The sequence below is a fragment of the Acomys minous genome (assembly GCF_964271855.1).
Source record: "Acomys minous genome assembly, chromosome: 4".
NCBI classification, from domain to species: domain Eukaryota; kingdom Metazoa; phylum Chordata; class Mammalia; order Rodentia; family Muridae; genus Acomys; species Acomys minous.
This window is the reverse complement of record NC_140486.1, coordinates 108,513,941-108,535,128: the sequence shown is the minus strand read 5'-3', so window position 1 is coordinate 108,535,128 and position 21,188 is coordinate 108,513,941. Positions and strand designations below refer to the sequence as shown.

Below are 21,188 nucleotides of genomic sequence, written 5' to 3'. Positions count from 1 at the left end.
CATAAAAGGGAATCCTGGAGGTTAAAGTTGGAAGCTGATGCTTTTCTAAGGCCAGGCGGAATTCCACTGCATTTTAGAGCATGAGGAATCAAAGGGCTAAATAGTGAGGAGGCTCAGATCCCCAGGTCTCAGTGGGAAGTGTCTGTCAAAAGGTTTGGAGGACATGTTTGAAAACTACACATGGAGGACGCAGAGGAAACAGCAGCTAGAGGAAGGCTGTCTGAGGAGAGCAAGCTTGAGTTGCTGGGTGGGTTGTTAGCCAGGAACAAGAGCAAGACACGCATGCAAAGGTTACAGCAAATATGGATTGAAGGGAGGGGTGCCAAATGCACTATTGTCTAACTTTTTAATTTTCCTCAGGCTTTAATCTTAACTGAGGTGGGGCCCATGTTCACTGGTTATGTCCTCCAATCCCCAAGAGAGAAAACTTATGCTTTGCTATGGCTTCCTTTTCATTATGTTTTCTAGAGCTACAAATTAATTACCGAGTATTTCGTAACAGGCTTTGCAGATCCCTAATTACAAATTGAATTTGATAGCTTAAACGAAGGTGTTCACAGACACCAAGCATGCTGTCATTTGTGTAATTCTGCCGAGTCTATGACAGAAGTTTATTGTCATGGTCATTATCTCACTCCTCACAGGGGCACCGTGAAGCAGGCCATCATTTTTGATGGCAGCCTTTCCAGGTTAAATAGAGAGAAAGCCTGTGAGCTACACACATCAGTGTGGACCCCAGACAGACTTTCCCTACACATAGATGTACACTGCCTCTGCCTCCCAAGGGCTGGAATTAAAGGTGTGTGCCACTACCTCCTGGCTAGTCTAATATTTTTTAAATGCCATTTTTATACTTAAGAGCCTCCGGATTATTTGAATTTTGCTGCTTGGAAAATCATGACTTGTGAAGAGAGGAGCTGTTGTAGATCAAGAAACCGAAGTTGTGTGTATCAGCCTATGCGTCTGCACACCACGAGATAAAATATTAAGTGTATAGTAGGCATGACGGACCTCTGGCTCCCATTGCCCTTAAGAGCTTGAAAGATGTTGGCACCTCAGTCCCACAGAAAATCTTCCCATGTCACTGAAGACAGCATCAGAATCTTCTGGAGGACTTCCCATCCCTTTGTGGTCTGTCTACCTGGAGACATAACTTTATGACTTAAAAGTCTTTTCTCAGAGGCCCTAATCCTTTGAGGGGGAATGTAGTTCCAGGTCCTTGAGTTTAGTATCGAGGGTGCCACTCATATTTTGGTTAATGAGAAATTATTTTGTCATTTCAGAAGTGTTACTTTCTTATGTTGACAGTTTTTTGGTGTCCAGTGTAGGGCAGCAGGGGTCTTTCATGGACATTAGGTTCCTAGCGAACCTGTTAAATTTCTATTAAATTAATACCTTAAACACGCTAATTAAAAATTATGGACAGTATAAAAGAATGAGAAATTACATTTGGTAAACAGATTCTACATTTTTCAGTTTATGCAAAAACCAAATATGCAATATCTTAGCAAAAAAAAAATCAAAAGAAGAAACTAAAATGACACATTAGCTCAGTGGTGGAATCGTACCTTTCACCCGGAGGCCCTGATTTGATCAATAGCATTGCAAAACACTGATAGATTAAGATACATTAAAAAGGAAAAACCTTGACATCTATTAAAATACTAAAAGTTAAGGCGAGAATAAAGTTGTACAAGCATCACAGCCGTTATGTCATATAAAGACAGAGTATTGTAAATACAGACAGTATATTCTGTTCACTGCAGTTCTTTGCACATCCACAGATTGAGGCGTCACAGCCGTTGCCGCAGTTGCCCCCGCCGCCACCACCTCCACCGCCCCCGCCCCCGCCCCCCCCCCCACCGCCGCCACCACCACCTCCACCACCACCACCCTACCACCATCCCTAAGCATAATACATACACTTACTGAATTTTTCACTTGAAGGACGCTGCATTTTAAATTCAACTTCCCTAGTAAGGGACCAACTAAGGAAGTGGGAAGCAGAGCTTTGTGAGGTGGTTCAGTACTGAAAGGATCTCGCAAAGAGGAGCAGCGTCCAGATGAGGGATCCCAGAGAGATGCCCTCACAGCTCCTGCCACCGGAAGTCAGAGCTGTGAGGTGAGAGCATTGGGAGAGGGTTAGCAAAAGAGATAACGGTTTTGGAGTATTTGCTAAGTCTTCGTTTTGAGCGCACATTTCTTAGGGCGGCATTAAAACGATTGAAGGCAGTTCTCGACAACGGACACAAAACTCGATGTTTGAGGGCAATCACGACAATGTTTCAGTGAGTCTCAAGAAAAAGAACTGCATTTTAATGTGCCAGCTGGTCCTGATCACAATGTGTCTTCAGAAACTAGCAAAAGACCAAACTCAAACCCACCCACCCACCCACCCACACACACAAAGCAAAACAAAACAAACAAAAACAAACAAAACCCCTCAAAATCAGAAGCTAAAAAAACCACACACAATGTATCGCTGTCAGAAGTAACGGAAACATTTCTTTTAGGACTGTGAGCTTTTTCAGGACTGAGTCCTATTATCGTCATAATGTTATTTTTCATTAGTAATTTGTGTGGAACACACACACACACACACACACATACACACACACACACACACACACACACACACACACACACACACACACACACACCACACACACTACCCATCTCATACCTGCCAGCCTCCAGTCCTCTTTACTCCAGGCATATCATTGTAGTGAGGGGAAAATGAATGAGAGAACTTGAGAGGATTGTAGGTTGTGTGGGGCTAGCTGCAGAGACTGACCCCACAGGCCTCAGCAGCCTTTCTCATCCTGGCTTCAGGGTGGCAGATGGTCAGCACGCATCTGGGCAGAAGGAAAGTTTTGAGCTACTCCTCCGAGGACTCAAGGCGTTCCCAGAGATGGTTTGGGGACTCAGAACCCAGTTCAGGGAAGCAGACACAGTGAGAGTCTAGCCTGGCTGCAGCCCTACCTCGGGATCGCTGCCTGGTCTCAGGGCTTCTGGGTTGCGGACTCAGTGACTAGAGGAGGACGCGCCTGCATCCTCCGCCCCCCTCCCAGCAGCTGTTCTCGGTGGAAGGCGGGACCACCAGGAGCCGAGGCATTCAGGACCCGGGTTCCCAGACTCTGGGGCTCAGGCAGCCCGACCCCTGAGCATCCTGGCTAGTGGCTCCCGCGCTCCATCTACCCAGCTCTGCCTCGCTCCCCATCACAAGTTTGCCCCTTACTGGCCAAGTAGTCGAGTCTGGGATACAGACGCCACTTGTGCCTTGGGCAGTTCTGGACATGGCCTGGCTGGAGGCTTTACCCTTCCTCTGCGGGTGGCTGATTCTCGGTAACTGTCTCCTGGTCGGAGCGCAGGTAAGAGCTGGGGCACTGGCGCCTGCTTCCCCAGCCCAGGATGCAAGCCTGGGCGCGCTGGCTCTCTCCAGCATCGCGCTGCACTGCACACGCTCGCAGCCTCTTTGGGCGGGAGGTCCCATCTCTGGGCGTGGACCAGCGTCCTGGCATTAGGGATCCGGAATGCATGGAATGCACGGCTGGAAGTCTTCCCGGTAATCCCTGGGATACTCTTTCAACCACCGAGTCGGTTTTGTCTGTAGTCAATTCATCATCATGTTTGAGAGCTTAAAACTTCTAGGATCGATGATACAATGTAAAAGTGTAACTGTCTCTCTCTGGTACAGAAGCGCGGGTTTAACAAAAGAGCTAGACAGAATAAATACAGTGTTAGATACAGCTCGGTTCTGAGTAGTGGGTGTAATTTTTCCTATAGCTATTGCCGCTTAGAGGTTTTCTGGGAGATCTTTCGTAACAGACCGCTAAAAGGCACAGTTCACTATCACTTATCTTTCAAGTCAAAGACTATTTAAGGTTCATAGTTATATTGGTTAATTTTTTTTTAGATGAACTATGACAGTGATGTGTGTGTTCTGAGGTTTGAGTCCTACGATTTAAAACATATCCGAGGTGATAGTTCTCCTATTCGGTAGAGGGCGCACGTTGAGCGTTAAATAAAGATTCAATTGATTTTTTTTTTTTAATCGACAAATTTAAAAGCACCCATGTAAATATGTTCCGGTGGGTACTTAAAACGACGTCTTTGACTTTTAAATGATCAACTTAAGTTTTAATTATTCAGAAGATGAAGTATAAGAAACTAATCTTCCGTAGTCCAGTCGTAGCCACATAGAATCAGAAGGTATTTCTAGGAAATACGTGCCCTGAGAAACACTAGGCTTTACCTAGGATCAGGACGCTCGCTGAGACTTATTCTGCTACGAAACCCAAATGAGTGGTTTACCATACAGTGGGCACTTAAAAGTAGGTTCTCTTAAGTTTGAAAGAGGCTCCTAAATGAAAAGAAAGAATATGCATGGCTGGGGAAACCCTTCTAGATTGGATGGTACATTTCCGTTAGTTAGAGAACCTTGGTAATTCCCAAGGTGTCCCCTGCATGTCTGTCTAACAAGGTATTTGGATACTATGTTAAAATCACTACATACATGTGTAAGGGGAAGATCTGCTCTTTCACTCACTCTTCTAGGTTTCTTAAAAACAAAACAAAAGAGCAGGAAGCAGTGATGTACATCTGTAATCCCAGCATGAATACTTCATTTGCCTTTTTAGCAGTTCCCGTATCCCCCAGCCGGGACACTACAGTCTTTTTGGTCTAGGTACCCATTTTTTTGGGTTGTCCTCTGTAGTGTAGACTTTTCACAAGAGGCTCTGTACTCTGTCTATTAGAGGCAAGGGCCACCCTATTGGTCCTAACTATGACAGCAGCAAATATTTGCAGATATTACCGGATATCTTTGGGTGTTGAAATTCCTCCTGTTTGGTGTTTGGGAATTATTTTTTTAACATTGATTTTTTTCCCTCTCTCTTTTCCTTCCTCTGTTTCCTTCTCTCTCTCTCTCTCTCTCTCTCTCTCTCTCTCTCTCTCTGTGTATGTAGGAATTCATAAACCTACAGCATGATAACATTATATGCTAAATTTTGAATTTTTAAAGAAAAACTGTAGTTTTAAACAAGTTGCCTTTACATATTTATATACCTTTTGACCTTCAGTTTTTCATCTTGAAAAGAATTATATTGGATTATTTTTATTAAAAAATTTTGGTAATTCTTGACTTATTACTTTATGAGTATTAGATATTCTGAAATTTCATTAGTTAAATGGAAGAATAATAGAGATGAAATGCATTGTGGGTATTATTTATCCAAGTGTTACCTGCTCATTTTATTTATTAGTTAAAGCATGAAAGAACATATATATATATATATATATATATATATATATATATATATATATATATGAACCTGTCATGATTTATCTTTGGAGTGCCTAGTAAGTGACGAATATACTTCTAGCTGTGCATATATTTTTAAAATTATAAAATATTGAGAAAACAGCAAAGAAGACTCACCTAAAAAGAACAGGCTGGTACAGAATAAATGTTTACGTTGTCAACTGACATTGGATCACATCACAAAACAGATAACACAGAGCAGTGCTCATCAATTCTTACAAAGGAGTAGCCTTGCCGCAAGGCACAGCTCAGCTCCCACATATTCATGCCTTCGATGCCATTATGGAGCCCAGCAGAGCTTAAAGCTAGATGACCACAGGCTAGCAGGACCGCCATATAAAAATACTTTGTGTTTCCTCTACTGTGCCAACAGGCCTCCCTGGAAACAGACGCTGGAGTTGAGATAGGAGTATGGAGGTTTGCTGAGGGGGTGGGGGGGTTATGCTTGTGAAAGATGAAGGGACCAGGAACAGGAGAGTTCAAATACGCCGTGCCAGCGGTGGGGTCAGACTGGTGCAGTGTGTGTTCTGGGACATGGATATAAAAGTTCACTGCATCTAGAAAAAAACTCCCAGAAGCTCCTGCCATGGAAGGAAGTATGTAAAAACCAGGACAGTACCTGGTGTGAGGACAGACCACTGGGCAGATTCCGCTTTCCCGCTGCCACTCTGAATGGGGTGCTGGCAATGCTGTGGACACCCTCCAGCGGGAACCCAGGATGCTGTCTTCCATCACCCCATCTGCTGTAAATCCTTGTGCTCAGACTTACATCTCTCCAGTTGAACTGTCCCCTTCTGTGCAGCCAGGCAGGGGTCCGTGAACTCTGCTGATCTTCCCTGAAGATTCAGTCTTCCTGGCAAGTCAGAACAAGATAACCTATGACTCTGTTTCATTCCCACAATAACTCCATGAGACAGGCACCATCAATACGTGCTTTTTTATAGATGAGGAAAGTAGGCTACGAGATGTCAGAGAATGTACAAATGCAGACAGCTGCCATTACAGCGCAATGATCTATACTTTGGCTTTTAGCACTGCCACCCCCTGCTGGCCCTCATTGTGGGGGTCAGGTGGTGCAGCTCAATTCATTTATGCACATGCCCCGCCCCCTCTGTCCCAGTAACGGTAGCTCCAGAATTTCTCACCTTGATCTATAATGAGCACCCAAGCAGGTCGGTGCTGCTATAGAATTGGGCACAGTCTGAATGTTCATAATAGGGTACTGTGCACAGCAAAAAGCAATGGGTTAAGTATGTGCTCACCAGCAGGATGAGCTCACCAGACAGGATGGTATGCCCACAGAGAAGGACAGAGAAGCCTCCAGAGAGTGAGAAGATACCATTTGCATAAGTTAAAACAGATATAACGCAAAGCACTAATGCATGCCGTGTAGACATGTTCAGACAAAAGCGTGTGTCTCACATAAACATATGCAGGGCATAGAGAAACGTGAGTGAGAGATAAGGGAGAAAGCGGACAAATCAACACAGGCGGTCACTATACCCTGTGCTCCTCAATCTCTGGAGGCAGCTGTAAGAAACAGAACTACCCAGCAGGCATCGCTGGTAGGAGGGACCATGAGGGCTATGGGCAGCTAGAATGTTCTTCCTGTAGCAAAACCAATGTGTTGATTATCTTCCCACTGTGCAGATTGCTGCCCGCCCTGATGCCAAGCAGAGACTAGCTGGGTTGTCTTTTTCCCTCCCACCCATAGCCAGGATGCTTTTCATTTGTCTTCTAGTTACAAGGAAGCCTGAAACACTAACTCTAGGCTATCTCTCCAGCCCTAGCAGCCCAGTGTTAATTTACATCGATCTGCTGCCTCTGCCTCCTGAGTGCTGCGATTAAAGGCATGCACCACCACACCCAGCTTATTAAGAGTATTTGATTAATATATGAGTCAGAATTTTCTAGAGGAACAGAACCAATGGGATGAATGAATGCATATATTTAATAAAGAATTGTTGTTTCTTTGTTCCTATTTTTTTTTTTCGAGACAGGGTTTCTCTGTGTAGCCCTGGGTGCCCTGGAACTCACCCTGTAGACCAGGCTAGCCTTGAACATACAGAGACCCCCCTCTGTCTCTGCCTCCTGAGTGCTGGGATTAAAGACCACTACCACTACCTGGCTCCTATTTAAGAATTTTAAAAGTCAGCGTATGCTAAAATAGCAGCCACAGCTGAGTCACACTGTGAGAGGCAGAGAGCCCAGTTCTTGCTTACTTCTTGAGGCCATGTGCCTCACTAGTCCCAATCTGGTGTTGAAAACCTGAAAGGTTCACGGTGTGCCCCTTGCTCCTCACGTCACTGCCTCTGATACCAGCAAAAGGATCATCACCGTTGACAGGGTAAATCAACTGAGCTATCTATCAGGGGGAGCCCCAGAGTAGCCTTCCCTTGGCCACACCCTCCCACAGTCAGGGTGAGTCTTCCCACAGCAGTTAAGGCAATCAGGACAACACTCCACTTAAGGTTCCCTTCCAAGGTGGCTGTCATTTGTGGCAAGCTCCTATTAAACCCAACCATAATATTGACTTACCTCTTTCATCCCAAAGAGAAATTAGAATCATAGGGTCGTTATAAGAGTCTTGTTTAGCAGAAAGAACACATGGTATAGCGAGGATGCAGTGAAGATGGCAAAGCTGAATCCCACCACCTCTAGGTTCATAGCGTTTCGTTCAGGGAGAGCTCATTCTTTTTGCAAATTCCGCTAGACTTGCTGAGGGTTTTCTTCGTGTTACCCAGTTAAGTGTGCAACCAGCACAGTTTTATGTCAAACCCAACGTACTTGCTCTTTGTATAGATTCTAGAAAACTGAAAGTACCTCCCCTAACTAAAATGCAAGTGACAACGGAGGGCGACCCAACTCAGCAGGTGCCTCTCATGCTCCAGTTTGTGAGAATCCTCAGGGACAAAGTCAAATACTGGGCCCTGTTTCCCCAAAAGACCATGTTTAACATTTTTAGAAATGCTTCTATTTTTCTTTTTTTTTTTTCATTTTTTTCTCCTTTATTAATTTATTCTTGTTACATCTCAATGGTTATCCCATCCCTTGTATCCTCCCATTCTTCCCTCCCTCCCATTTTCCCCTTATTCCCCTCCCCTATGACTGTTCCTGAGGGGGATTTCCTCCCCCTGTATATGCTCATAGGGTATCAAGTCTCTTCTTGGTAACCTGCTGTCCTTCCTCTGAGTGCCACCAGGTCTCCCCCTCCAGGGGACATGGTCAAAGGTGATGCACCAGAGTATGTGAGAAAGTAATATCCCACTCTCCATTTTACTGTGGAGAGTGTTCTGTCCATTGTCTAGATCTGGGTAGGGGTTTAAGGTTTACCGCCTGTATTGTCCTTGGCTGGTGCCTTAGTTTGAATGGGACCCCTGGGCCCAAATCTGCCTATCATAATGTTCTACTTGTAGGCTTCTAGGACCCTCTGGATCCTTCTACTTTGCCTTTAGAAATGCTTCTAAATTTGATTCAATGCTTAAAGCAAACTGGGAGTGATGATACTTCAGCAGGAGGGAAAATAAATTTAAGCCATGCCTTAGTTTCTATTTGCTACCTCTGTGTATTGTCCCTCTGTCTGTAAAAAGTCTGGGTCCCAAATCATACTTATACCTCATAATATTGTCAAATGTAACATTTTACCCTCACTTGGACCTGACTTTGCTGACAACACATAGATCTTGTCTTTCAGAAGCCTTTGCCGGTTCCTGCAACTGCTGACTAAATTGCTCAGACATAATCTATTCTAAGAATAATTTCTCTTTGGCTCCTTCCCTTTCACTCACAAAGGCTGACAGTCATATCGTATATTGGAAAATAGGGAAACTAAGGCTTAACTCCTGGGATCACTAGTTTAAGAATTTTCAAGTATTTATTCTCTCTCTCTCTCTCTCTCTCTCTCTCTCTCTCTCTCTCTCTCTCTCTCTGTGAGTGTTTCTCTCTGTGTGTATGTCTATCTAGGTTGAGTGTATGCACACATGTGTGTATAGATGCATTGCTCCTGGCTACACCTGTAGACGTCAGATGTCTGTCTCTATGACTTTTCCTTTGCAGCAGGGTCTCCTTAGACTTAGGAGGCCTTTCATTGTCTCTTCTAGGTCAAAAGCCAGCAAGCCCCACAGCTCCTCTTTTCCTACTCGGAGCTTCGGTTACGGGTGTGACTAGGAGACCTCCCTTGTTGTTTGGGTGCTGGAGTCCAAACCCCAGCCATACCAGTTGCCTAGCACACACTTTGGTCGACCACTCTAGCTTTACTTGGCTCACCTTTTCGAAAGGCTGTAGAAAACTACTCAGTTTACAAGGTCTCAGGTTAAGCTTTCTTTGCGTTCTCAATTAATGGTCTCAGTTGTTACTACAGTGGGTATGCGGAGTTTCCATGGTTATATACAAGCTTATGGTTTGGTAACTGTATCATTAATAGTAATTTTATATCATTGTTTCTGTTCAAAACTGACTTTCTCATTGCCTATTGATATCAGCAACATCAGGTTTTCTAGTCTCTACGTTCCCACGTGCTCTGTGGCAGATGTATTGCTTCAGGGTGGCATTAGTTACAAATGTCTTGGCCACTGGCCACTGATGCTCTTATGTGCCCATCTATAATTTTTCCCACACTCTGATTTTCTATGATCTGAAATTCTGGCTGCTAATGGCCTGAAGGAAATGATTTTCTTGACAATTTATCATGTCTCAAATTGGGTCAACACTGTTTGGATAGTAGTAACTATTGTTTGGTTGTCATTTCCAAATGCAATGAACTCCACGGTGCATATCAGAAAATCAGAAATCACCCCAAGTAACAGGGGGAGCACTGCAAAGTCGTCCTGGGAGTCCGTGTCTTCCCGTATGGGAACTGGCTTTCCACAAGCATGTAGCCGGCTACAAAACAAGAAACATTTTGCTCTGGCTTGTTACTAATTATTGCCCATCACATGTGTGTGCGTGCTTGTGCGCATGTGCGCGCGCGCGCACACACACACACACACACACACACACACACAGAGCGAGAGACAGAGAGAGAGAGAGAGAGAGAGAGAGAGAGAGAGAGAGAGAGACAGAGACAGAGACAGAGACAGAGACAGAGACAGAGACAGAGACAGAGACAGAGACTGACAGACCGAGACAGAAAGAGGGGGGTTATAAAAGGCTGATAATTTGAAATTGTTAGATTGTGTTCCAAATGAGCTGAGGAACAGTATTTTAGATCTTGAGATGCCTTGGGCATGCTCCCTTGTGATGCCATCATAACTTCCAGATACAGCTGCCAAGAAATAGCTGTTATAGAACTTTTAGAACTAAAGCCATCAGCTGACAGCCTTGGGTACAGGCAAACATCACTGATGTGCAGAAAGAAAACTTGGGCTTTCAGGAGTAAGGGTGTCTAGGAAACAAGCACTTGGGAATGGTGGAGTAAATTAGGTCAACATGGAATTCAGTAGCAGAAGAGCAGCTCTTAAATAGCAGCTTTATTGATGTACTAATTTTGAAAATGGCTCACACAGGGAATATTGATGAGTTCGATCATGTATCACTTTCATATTTCTGAAGTGTTCTAGTACTGAAAAAATTTTACTTACCCATTTTATCTAATTAGCCACCTTGGATAATTTTACAACTAAAACCAAAGGAACACTCACTTTACAGAGTACATTCTTGATATAAATGGTGACCGCCACAGCTAAGGGGAGGTTTATAGTACATCTTATATAGTTGTGTGTCCTTATAGCATTTCCCTTAACAATTCCCTAGGCAGTAGCAATTATATTATTTATTTTTAAAATATGTTTTGCATTTTTCATCAGACAGTGAAGGCAGTGCATCTTTTCTTACAATTATTTCCACTCTAGTATGTAATTTTGAGTTGTTAGAACTTAAATTCTCAAACTTTATTTCAAAAAGTTTATTCACTTAAACATAAATTGACAAACTGTAGTCTGACAGTCAAAATGATCTGCCACATTCTTCTGTATAGGCTGAGAGCTAGGAAAGAGTTTTACATTTTTAATGTTTGAATAAAGATGGAAAGAAAGACCTCGGTTAACATCAACAGAGAAGCATGTGACTCTGGGTGCTGTTGTATGGTGCTTTATGAGTGGCCCCTGATTTCCGTGGCCTTCCACTTTCAAATGTGTTAGTTCAAGCTAATCTCAATTCTTAACTAAGGATTTTGTGTAAAATACCTGATCAATGCTCCTCAAAACTGAGAAGGTAATTAAAAATGAGAAAGTACGGAAAACCTAAGAAAATGTCATGTGTTGTACTGTGTATTTTGGTGAGATGCTGGAACATAAGACACTGATGACCAGAAAGTAGTGGTGAACGCCTGCTGCACAAGCATGAGTTCCTGAGTTCCGGTCGAAGACATCCGTGGTAGCACATTTGTAACCATAATGTTGAGGGAGTAGAGACAGATGGGCCCCAGGAGCTCACTGACAAGTTAGTCTAACACACACACACACACACACACACTACACTACACATGCTTACACGTATTTCTCCTAATGTCTCCACCACTTCCCAACACTTCCCTTGGTTCTCCCCTAACTGGAGAACCATGCTTTCAACACACGTCAACAAAATTAGCATTTGAGAGACATGTGAGTTCAAACCATATGTCTTGTTCCTGCACTGTGTAAAACAGTTATGCCTGGCAGGGTTAGCGAGATGGAATCTTGCTGTTAAGTTAGGACAACTCATCCCAGCGTCAGCATCCCCAGAGACTGACATCAGTTCTCTTGGTTTTCAGGCCAGTAGGCTTTGGCTGAACTACAGAGTGAGTTCCAGGTCAGCCAAGGCTACATAGACAAACCAAGCCCAAACTAAGCCAAACCAAGCCAAACCAAACCAATAGAGCAACAACAAAAAAGAAGACGTTAGGTTAATATGATAATGTTACATAAAAACGTAAGAAAATCTGTATGAAGAACATGTGTGCACATGTATGAATGTTAACTAGTAACAATATGTCAATATTAATTTATCATTTATAACAACAAATATATTCTATACAAAAAGAGAAACAGCATGGGACTAGATAAGAACCCCACGTCAGCTTTTGTAATTCACATTTTTTTCCTCCTGATAATCTAAACCTCAAGAAATTAAAAAAAAATTCTATATCAGGACAGGGACTGGGAGGCAAGCTCAGGAAGCAACGTGGCCTGGAACTCACTCTGTAGACCAGGCTGGCCTTGAACTCAGTGTTCGAAGCCTGCCTCTGCCTCCTGAGTGCTGGGATTAAAGGCGTTCACCACAACTTTTTGGCTCTTAGTGTCTTATGTTCCAGCATCTCATCAAAATACACAGTACAACACATGATATTTTCTTAGGTTTCCCATACATTCTCAATTTTAATTATATTCACAGTTTTGAGGAGCATTGATCAGGTATTTTACACGAAGCCCTTCGTTAAGAGACCAGACATTGTAGAATAAGCACTAGGATTTGATACTTGTGAGCCAGAGACCCAGCAGGGCCTGCTAGCCTGAAAACCAGGAGGGCCGGGCGTGAGATGAGTTGTCCTAGCTTAACAGCAAGGTGGGGGAAGTAGGAACCCCCTTTTCCTGTCTTTTATTCTTTAGGGCTTCAGCAGGTTGTATGGTGCTGTAGGAAATAAGAAGGCTATAAATGGTTACTATTAATAGCCTATTGTTATTTTGGCAGTTATTATTCAACTGCTATCAATCATACCAATAAACAACACAGGCACCTATTAGATTTTTAATAAGCCTAATTTCACCTGGGGCTGGGCAGATATTAACCCCCTAAACTACCTCGTTATCTCCGAGGCCCACATTGATGCCTTTTGCTCTCATCGGTCCTACCTGGGCTACTTCCCATCCAAAATAATACAGATACCTGCGCACGCTTTCCATCGGGGTCGCTTCTCTCCAGCCACGCGGATCCTCAGAGCAGGCTCCTCCCGGCCACGTGCGTCTTCCCATGCTAATCTGTGGCTGCCCTGCTTTTTCTTCTCCTCTATTTATCTCTTCCTTCTCGGTCCTCCAACTCCTCCAAGTCCGATAACCTTAGCTCCGCCTTTCTCTACTTTGCCCTTTCCAGGTGTAGGTATTTTATTTTATTGGTCAATTAGGGATCATTTGGGGGGGCAAGGTTGCACAGCAGCATTTGGGGGTATGTGATAGTCTGCCATAAAAGACAGCAAACAGACCAGGGAAGCAAAATAATTAACAATTAAATACAAAGCACCAGACCATGCTCACCTACCCAGGGGGAGGACAGGCTACTGGGTCCACCAATTTAAATGCACCTGAACACATCTTCACAGAGAAACCAGAAACAGTGTTTAGTTTGGACACCTCATGGCTCACTTAACTCGACAGATGCAATTAATTATCTTAACAGTCAGCAAGGGAATTCATATTTTTAGTCGTTTCCAGTATCAGTCAAATTTGGAGTGTATTATAACCTTCTTAGGTTGTTATATCCAAGAACTTGAGCCTTATGAGGCAGATGTTTTTGCAAAAATTATAGAATATTCATATTTCAAACATTTTATAATCTTGCGTTAAAAACAACAGTCCTATGGCAAATTTTAATAATAGTCATATAGCAAACTTATGAGGATGAGTCATTATTTAAAAGTATTAAAAAATACAATAGTAGGGCTGGAGAGATGACTCAGAGGTTAAGAGCACTGTCTGCTCTTCCAGAGGTCCTGAGTTCAATTCCCAGCAATTATATGATGGCTCACAACCATCAACACTGGGGTCTAATGCCCTCTTCTGGAGTGCAAGTGTACATGCAGACAGAGCATGTCTGCATTAATATATATATATATATATATATATATATATATATATATATATATATATATATAGTAAATAAATTAAAAAGAAAACCACAATAGTAGTAGGCATATAATGACTGTACTAGTTATAATAGGATGTGGGTTTTGTTGTTGTTGTTGTTATTGTTTGTTTGTTTTTTGAGACAGGGTCTTATGTAGCCTAGACTAGATGAAATCTTTGTATGAAGTCATGATGACTCTGAACTTCTGATCCTCCTGCAGACTCAACCTGGGTTTGTAGGTGTGCACCACCACTCCTGGCTGATGGCATGCTGGGATTATACCCAGGACTCTGTGCATGCTAGGAAAGTACTCTACCAACTGAACTATGTTCCTAACCCCAGTGTGATGTTTTCATACCTGTATACAATATATATTTAATTAAATCCAAGCAATTAGCATGCCATTACCTCTGATATCTGGGTAAAGACATTTAAAAATCTCTCTTCTACCTATTTTGTTTGGAAGAAATTTTATCTTATTTTTTAAAAAATAAGCTTGTGTGGTTATTAAAAATTTACACACATTTTTAAAAAGTACTAAAGAAAAGCAATGTATTCTTTATCCACCTTATCCAAATGATAACAACAAAATTACAATGAGACATCACAACTGAGATACATTCAAGACACAGAAGATGCCCCCAACCAAAGAAAGAGGCTCCTGCCTCCCCTTTCCACCTCATCTCTGACGTCCCACCGGGTCTGGATGTGTGAGGAACACAGTCAGCATACCAGGGGTCACACCACCGAAGAAAACGGTTTCTCCCTTTCCCAGCATTTATCGATTGGTAGTAGCCCCTCAGATAGGAGTGGGACTTTGGACCCGCCCCTGCTCCTCTCTGGGACTTTGTCTGGCTTGAGCTTGTACAGGTCTTGTGCATGCTGTCACAGCTGCTGCTGGTTTATATATATGCAACTGAGCTGTCTGGAAGACAGTTTCTTTGTAGTCATCCACTGCCTCTGGCTCTTACAGTCTTTGCACTTCCTCCTCTGCAATGGTCCCAGGTGTCGCATTTAGGGCTGAGAATCTCGTAGTTTTTCCTCCTCTGCTCCTTGACTAGTTGTGCATCTCTGTGCTAGTTACCATCTACTGCAAACAGAAGCTCCTACAGTGGGAGTCAAGAGATAAACTAATCTATAGGTATATGTCATTAAGAGACAGTTTAATACTAAGTACATTTAGTAGATTGATAGTAGTAGGTGTTTCCCCTAAGGCTTTGGCTTCTCTTGCCACAGGTCCCATTGATTATGCCAGATACAGGTTTCCTCTTGTGAAGTGTGCTTTAAATCCGATTGTAGGTGGTTGGCTACCCCCATGATGGCACTATTGCACCAGTGGGCGTGTCTTGACGGGCCTGATGTTACTGTAGCTCACTGGGTGAGTACAGAGTAAGATCGGTGGTTGTTTTCCTCCTCTCTTAGTGTGCATAGAACCTCCCAGGACTGTGAAAGCAAGACAGAAGGGATGAACGTTCCAGGTGAGTTCCAGTTGGATTTCTCTGTGTTCAGCCACATACTACCTTCTGCAATAGGATTTTACTGTCAAGCTCTGGATGGTAACCAAGAGCATTGGCAATGGCCTGTAATATGTGGGAATCTACAGGACCTTATTGGCCAACAGCTCCAAAAGGGGTAACCGATTCCTGGCACTGGGCTTTTTGTTTGTCTATAGTGTCTAGTAGGGACAGTGCTGCCTCTTCTTCTTCTTCTTCTTCTTCTTCTTCTTCTTCTTCTTCTTCTTCTTCTTCTTCTTCTTCTTCTTCTTCTTCTTCTTCTTCTTCTTCTCCTTCTTCTTGTTTTTTGAGACAGGATTTCTCTGTGTAGCCTTAGCTGTCCTGGACTTTCTTTGTAGACCAGGCTGGCCTTGAACTCACATTGATCCACCTGCCTCTGCTTCCCCAGTGCAGGGATTAAAGGCGTACACCACCACGCCCAGCTTACATTTCTTTCTGTACTCTGTCCTCCCTTTTTTCATTCCGTTTAATGCTTCCTGCTCCTAGCTTGCCAACATAATCTTTACTGACATACAGATATTGATGGTGAAGAAGCCTGTTTTGGCTACTGTTCTCTCCTTTTCTCTCAAACCACTGTGGAAGATTGTAGAGATGCTTCCTGACATCTTTGCTAGGACACATGTTGAGACTTCCCAGAGATGACTGTTAATTGGTTGGGGTCAGACTCCTAACATCTGTGAATTTTCCGTCTTGTCAGATGCTCTTTTCATTTCTTGGATGCAGAGGCTTTTCTTGAGGCCACTTTATCCTTGCTGGTGTTTCAGAGTTCCCAACTACTTTAACTACACACTGATGGTGTGTGAGTCAGAAAGAAAACGCAAGTAGTTTTCCACTGTGTCATTCTCCATGATCCGACGTCTGGCCTAGTGTACTCTTTTCTCTGAGCCTCTCAGAAGCTTCTTAATGTTGTCTGTCTGTCTGTCTGTCTGTCTGTCTATCTATCTATCTATCTATCTATCTATCTATCTATCTATCTATCTATCTATTTACTTACCTACCTACCTATATACCCTATCTGTCTGTCTATCTATCTATCTATCTATCTATCTATCTATCTATCTATCTACCTACCTACCTATATACCCTATCTGTCTGTCTGTCTATCTATCTATCTATCTATCTATCTATCTATCTATCTATCTATCTATCTATCTACCTACCTACCTATATACCCTATCTGTCTGTCTGTCTATCTATCTATCTATCTATCTATCTATCTATCTATCATCTATCTATCCACCCTCTCTTTCTCTGTATCTGAATGTGTGTCTCTTCTATTGTTCCTAAAGTTCCAGAGTGATTCCTTTTGAGTATATCTAGTTTATGACATCATATCTACTTGAAAATGGACTACACTTGAAATTATAATTATTGTAATAATGAGGACATTAATATTATGACATTAAGAACTGATATTTACAATGAGAACTTTTATGAACTTTCATCATAACAGACACTGTCAAATCAAGGCCTCTCTTAGACCTTAGGTCTGTCTCTGACATTGGAATTCAATTTTCCTTCAAGTTACAAATGATCCCAATTGTCCAGAACAAATGACTAATATTGTTTTATTAAATGTAACACTTTGTTGTGGAAGCAAGTGTTGATTTTGAAGTAATAGACTTTGGGGATGAAAACGGCTTCTCTGTTCTAGCTACACTGTCATTTTCATTTCACTTTAAGGTAAGGAACAATGCTTGTACAAACGCGCTCAATGTCCTGGATATTGTGTTCTTTTCTTCCTTCATAAAGCACATTATTTTTATGTAAAAATTATAAGTATGGATCAAATAGTTAATAGATATGTGTATGCATATCTTACTGTTATAAAGTCCCCAGTTTTAAAGCAGGGAGATGGATGGAGATCATTTAGAATAACATATCCTTTCATAGATGAATAAACCCAAAGTCAGATGATGTGTGTTATATCTAGGTTTCACTAATAATTTTTCTAATAGAGGTAAATTTAGTCTTCTATTTCCATGTAACATAACTCCTATGTTGTGAAAGAATTAGTAATGTATTGTGCCTTCACACTATGCATTTTTAACATTTATTATTTCTTCTAGTTGTATCACCACCACCATCATCATCATTATTATTATTTTGGGTTTTCAAGACAGGGATTCTCTGTGTAATAGCCTTGGCTGTCCTGGACTTGCTTTGTAGTCCAGGCTGGCCTTGAATTTACAGAGATCCACCTGCCTCTGCCTCCCAAATTCTGGGATTAAAGGCATGCACCACCACCACACCCAGCTGTAGTTACATTATTTTTAACATAATTATCTAATCACATTTTAGGGTTTCTTTACATTTTTCTGGTAGTGCATTTAAAATTATCCAAAAAGATAATGTTGACACAGTTACCCTTTTATTACTGTGACCAAACACCTGACAGAGCAAACTTAAGGGGACACCAGTTTATTTTGGCTCATAGTCTCAAATGATTCAGTCTATGTGGTTACTTGATCCCTGTGCAATCTGGTAAAACAGTGTGACACAGCCATGTGGTGGAACAGAAATGTTCACTTCATGGTTAACTGGAAAGCAGGGATCGGATAGGAAGTGGCTCTGGTTAATATCTTACTAAGAACCCACTTCTGAAGTGACCACCTAACTCTTTCAGCTTATCCCATCTTCTAGCTTATTTTATTTTATTTTATTTTATTTTATTTTATTGCAGTGCTCCCAAGTAGCACCATCATCTGGGAGCAAGTGTTCTGTTTGTGAGCCTACGGAAGACAGTGGATATTCAATCTACAACAGTGTATTCTGATAAGGGACTGTTTTCGATAGCTTGCTTGGAAATGGAATAACAAGAGTGTTGCCCTGCCTTTAAGATGATGGGGAATGACGGCATTTTCATTTGCTTCCACAGCTGGATTCTGATGGCACCATCACTATAGAAGAGCAGATTGTTCTTGTTATGAAAGCTAAAGTACAATGTGAGCTCAACATCACAGCTCAGCTCCAAGAAGGAGGTAACAACGATAAGGAACCTGTCTTTTCTTTGTGTTCTTCACTTTTATCATCATAGAAATTGCAAATGTTCCTCTTTAGTGTGTTTTCCATGTGGAAGGTATGTAGAAAGAACAAAGCTCTCCCACCTCTTTATGTGTACCCTGCCTTTCCTATGAAGGAAATGACTTGTTTGATTAGTGAGTTTGGGAGTATGAACTGGGCATGTACATGTCTGGCCTCTCTTTGGATTTGTCTATTGTGGGAAACAAGTTTGTTGGCTTGCCCTTGACCATGCAGTGAGCTGGGATAACATCCATAGTCTCTCAGGTTGTGATCTCAGCTTGGACCAGTCCCTAAGCATGTTCTACATAAACTTTTAAAATAAAACGATAGTTTAATTTTCAGGAAATTACCATTTCCTGAGCTTTTGAGTCATTTTTCAATTATTTTTAAATTTGGGTCAGAAGTGGGGCTTGATTTACTGAGCCCCCTTAAATCCCAATTAACTGGGTGAAGCAATGTCTTTCAAACCGTGCTTTGTATAACAGGTTAATATCTGCTCATACAGGTTTGAAAATGTTCACAACTTTGCGACTGATCTTTTAATTTTTATGATTAGAGAATGTAGTTGCATAATGGTGACTTATCAAAGTGTGTCGAGACTTATCAAAGTGTGTCGAGACTTAGTGGCCTTTGCTGTGGCCAGTCTTGATGAGTGATCTATGTCATTTTCAAAAGAATGTGTGCTCTCCAGTTTCCACCACACTGTTTTGTAGAACCACAGCATAAGCTCACCTGTTATGCTCTTCATGTATTCTGTATCCAGAATGACCACCTGATCTATTATTTCTTAAGATACATGCTTTTATAATAGTATGATGATGACTTTTTCACTAAAAAGTTTATTGGATGTTTTTTTCAATTAACATACTTTGAAACTATGTTATTAAATATATCTATATTTAGAAATTTATTTCCCAGTGATTAAACATTTTATCAGCATAAAAAAGCTTTTATAAATCTAGAGATACTTTTGATTGGAATATTAAAATTATATATACAGTTAAACAATCATATTAACATTATTTATTCAACACCTATTTATTTTTTACTTTGTTAGTTTAGTATAACTCTTCCAATCCTTTAAAAATGTTTTAGATGTGATACAATGTACACAGTGTTTAAGCTTATCATTTTATTTATATCTATGCATACTATTCAAGTCCTAAGTATGTTCACATTATTATGTACCCACTCTCCAGGAAATTTTCATCTTGAAAATTTATAATAAATAATATTTTTTAAACAAGCACTTATATTTCTCATTATTTTATTAAATTCTCCATACATTTATATTTTAGGAATATCTTTTTGTTCTGTCTACATAGACAGGGACTTGCTATGTAGCTCAGGCTGGCCTCAAATTCACAGAGACCCACCTGCCTCTGCCTCTCAAACGTTGGCACCAAAGGTTTTGCTGCACCCCCACACCCAGCCAGGAACATTTTATGTAAACAGTTCACACACACATTTTTCTTTATTTATTCTGGTAATCTTTGTCTATTAAACAAATAATTTAGTCCAGATACCCAGGTTTTAATTTTTTTTGTTTGTTTTTTGTTTTGTTTTCAAGACAGGGTTTCCTTGTGTAGCCTTGGCTGTCCTAGACTCATTTCTGGACCAGGCTGGCTTTGAACTTACAGAGATCTGCCTGCATCTGCCTTCTTGAGTGCTGGGATTAAAGGCCTGTACTACCACGCCTGGCTTTCTGTACTTTAATATTCTTTGAATTTCTTCTTATTTTCCTAGACATGCGTTTCAAATTCTGAGTTTATGAATTCATGTTCCTACAGATTTTACTGGTGAGCCAGTTCTACTACAATGGCACCTTATTTCCTTATGTGCCATATGAGAAATCGTGATGAACTCAAGGTCTTGATTGATTTTCCTTTTACAAGATACGTAAGGAACCATTGCCTTGACTTTTTTTAAAATTTTATTTTATTAATTTATTCATATTACATCTCAATGGTTATCCCCTCCCTTGTATCCTCCCATTCCTCTCTCCCTCTCATTTTCCCCTTACTCCCCTCCCCTATGACTGTGACTGAGTGGGACCTCCTCCCCCTGTATATGCTCATAGGATATCAAGTTTCTTCTTGGTAGCCTGCTCTCCTTTCTCTGAGTGCCACCAGGTCTACCCATTCAGGGGACGTTGTCAAATATGAGGCACCAGAGTACATGTACTTTGACTTTAGTTTAACTTTAATTTAATTTAAACTCAATTTAGACAACTTACTGAGTATGGACTTATAGGTACATATTTTTGGATTAGAGTTTGTCTCTCAATGTTTCTTATTTCAGCTGTAAATCTAGCTGAGTTCGAGAAGGGCCAATCTCTGTTGGGTAGGATAGTTTTGTTTTATATTTACTCACCAGTGTTTAGGGACTTCTTACTGACTTTATAGCAGGCACTCCCATATAATTTTATAGGCTTATCATATCCTATGCTTATCTTCCATTACTCAAATACAACAACAACAACAACAATGAATAAAACTAGCAGGTTAGTGGCA

General features: G+C 41.5%; 1 protein-coding gene across 1 annotated transcript in view; it reads left to right on the top strand.

Annotated features, from left to right (window-relative positions):
- Positions 1-3,213: 3,213 nt before the first annotated feature.
- The window catches only part of PTH2R (parathyroid hormone 2 receptor), a 79,081-nt gene continuing 61,106 nt past the window's right edge, over positions 3,214-21,188 (top strand). Inside the window, exons 1-2 of the mRNA XM_084780798.1 lie at positions 3,214-3,371; positions 18,530-18,632. Coding sequence (XP_084636924.1) covers positions 3,297-3,371; positions 18,530-18,632 — 178 coding nt within the window. The 5' untranslated portion in view covers positions 3,214-3,296. The remainder of the gene's footprint in view (positions 3,372-18,529; positions 18,633-21,188) is intronic.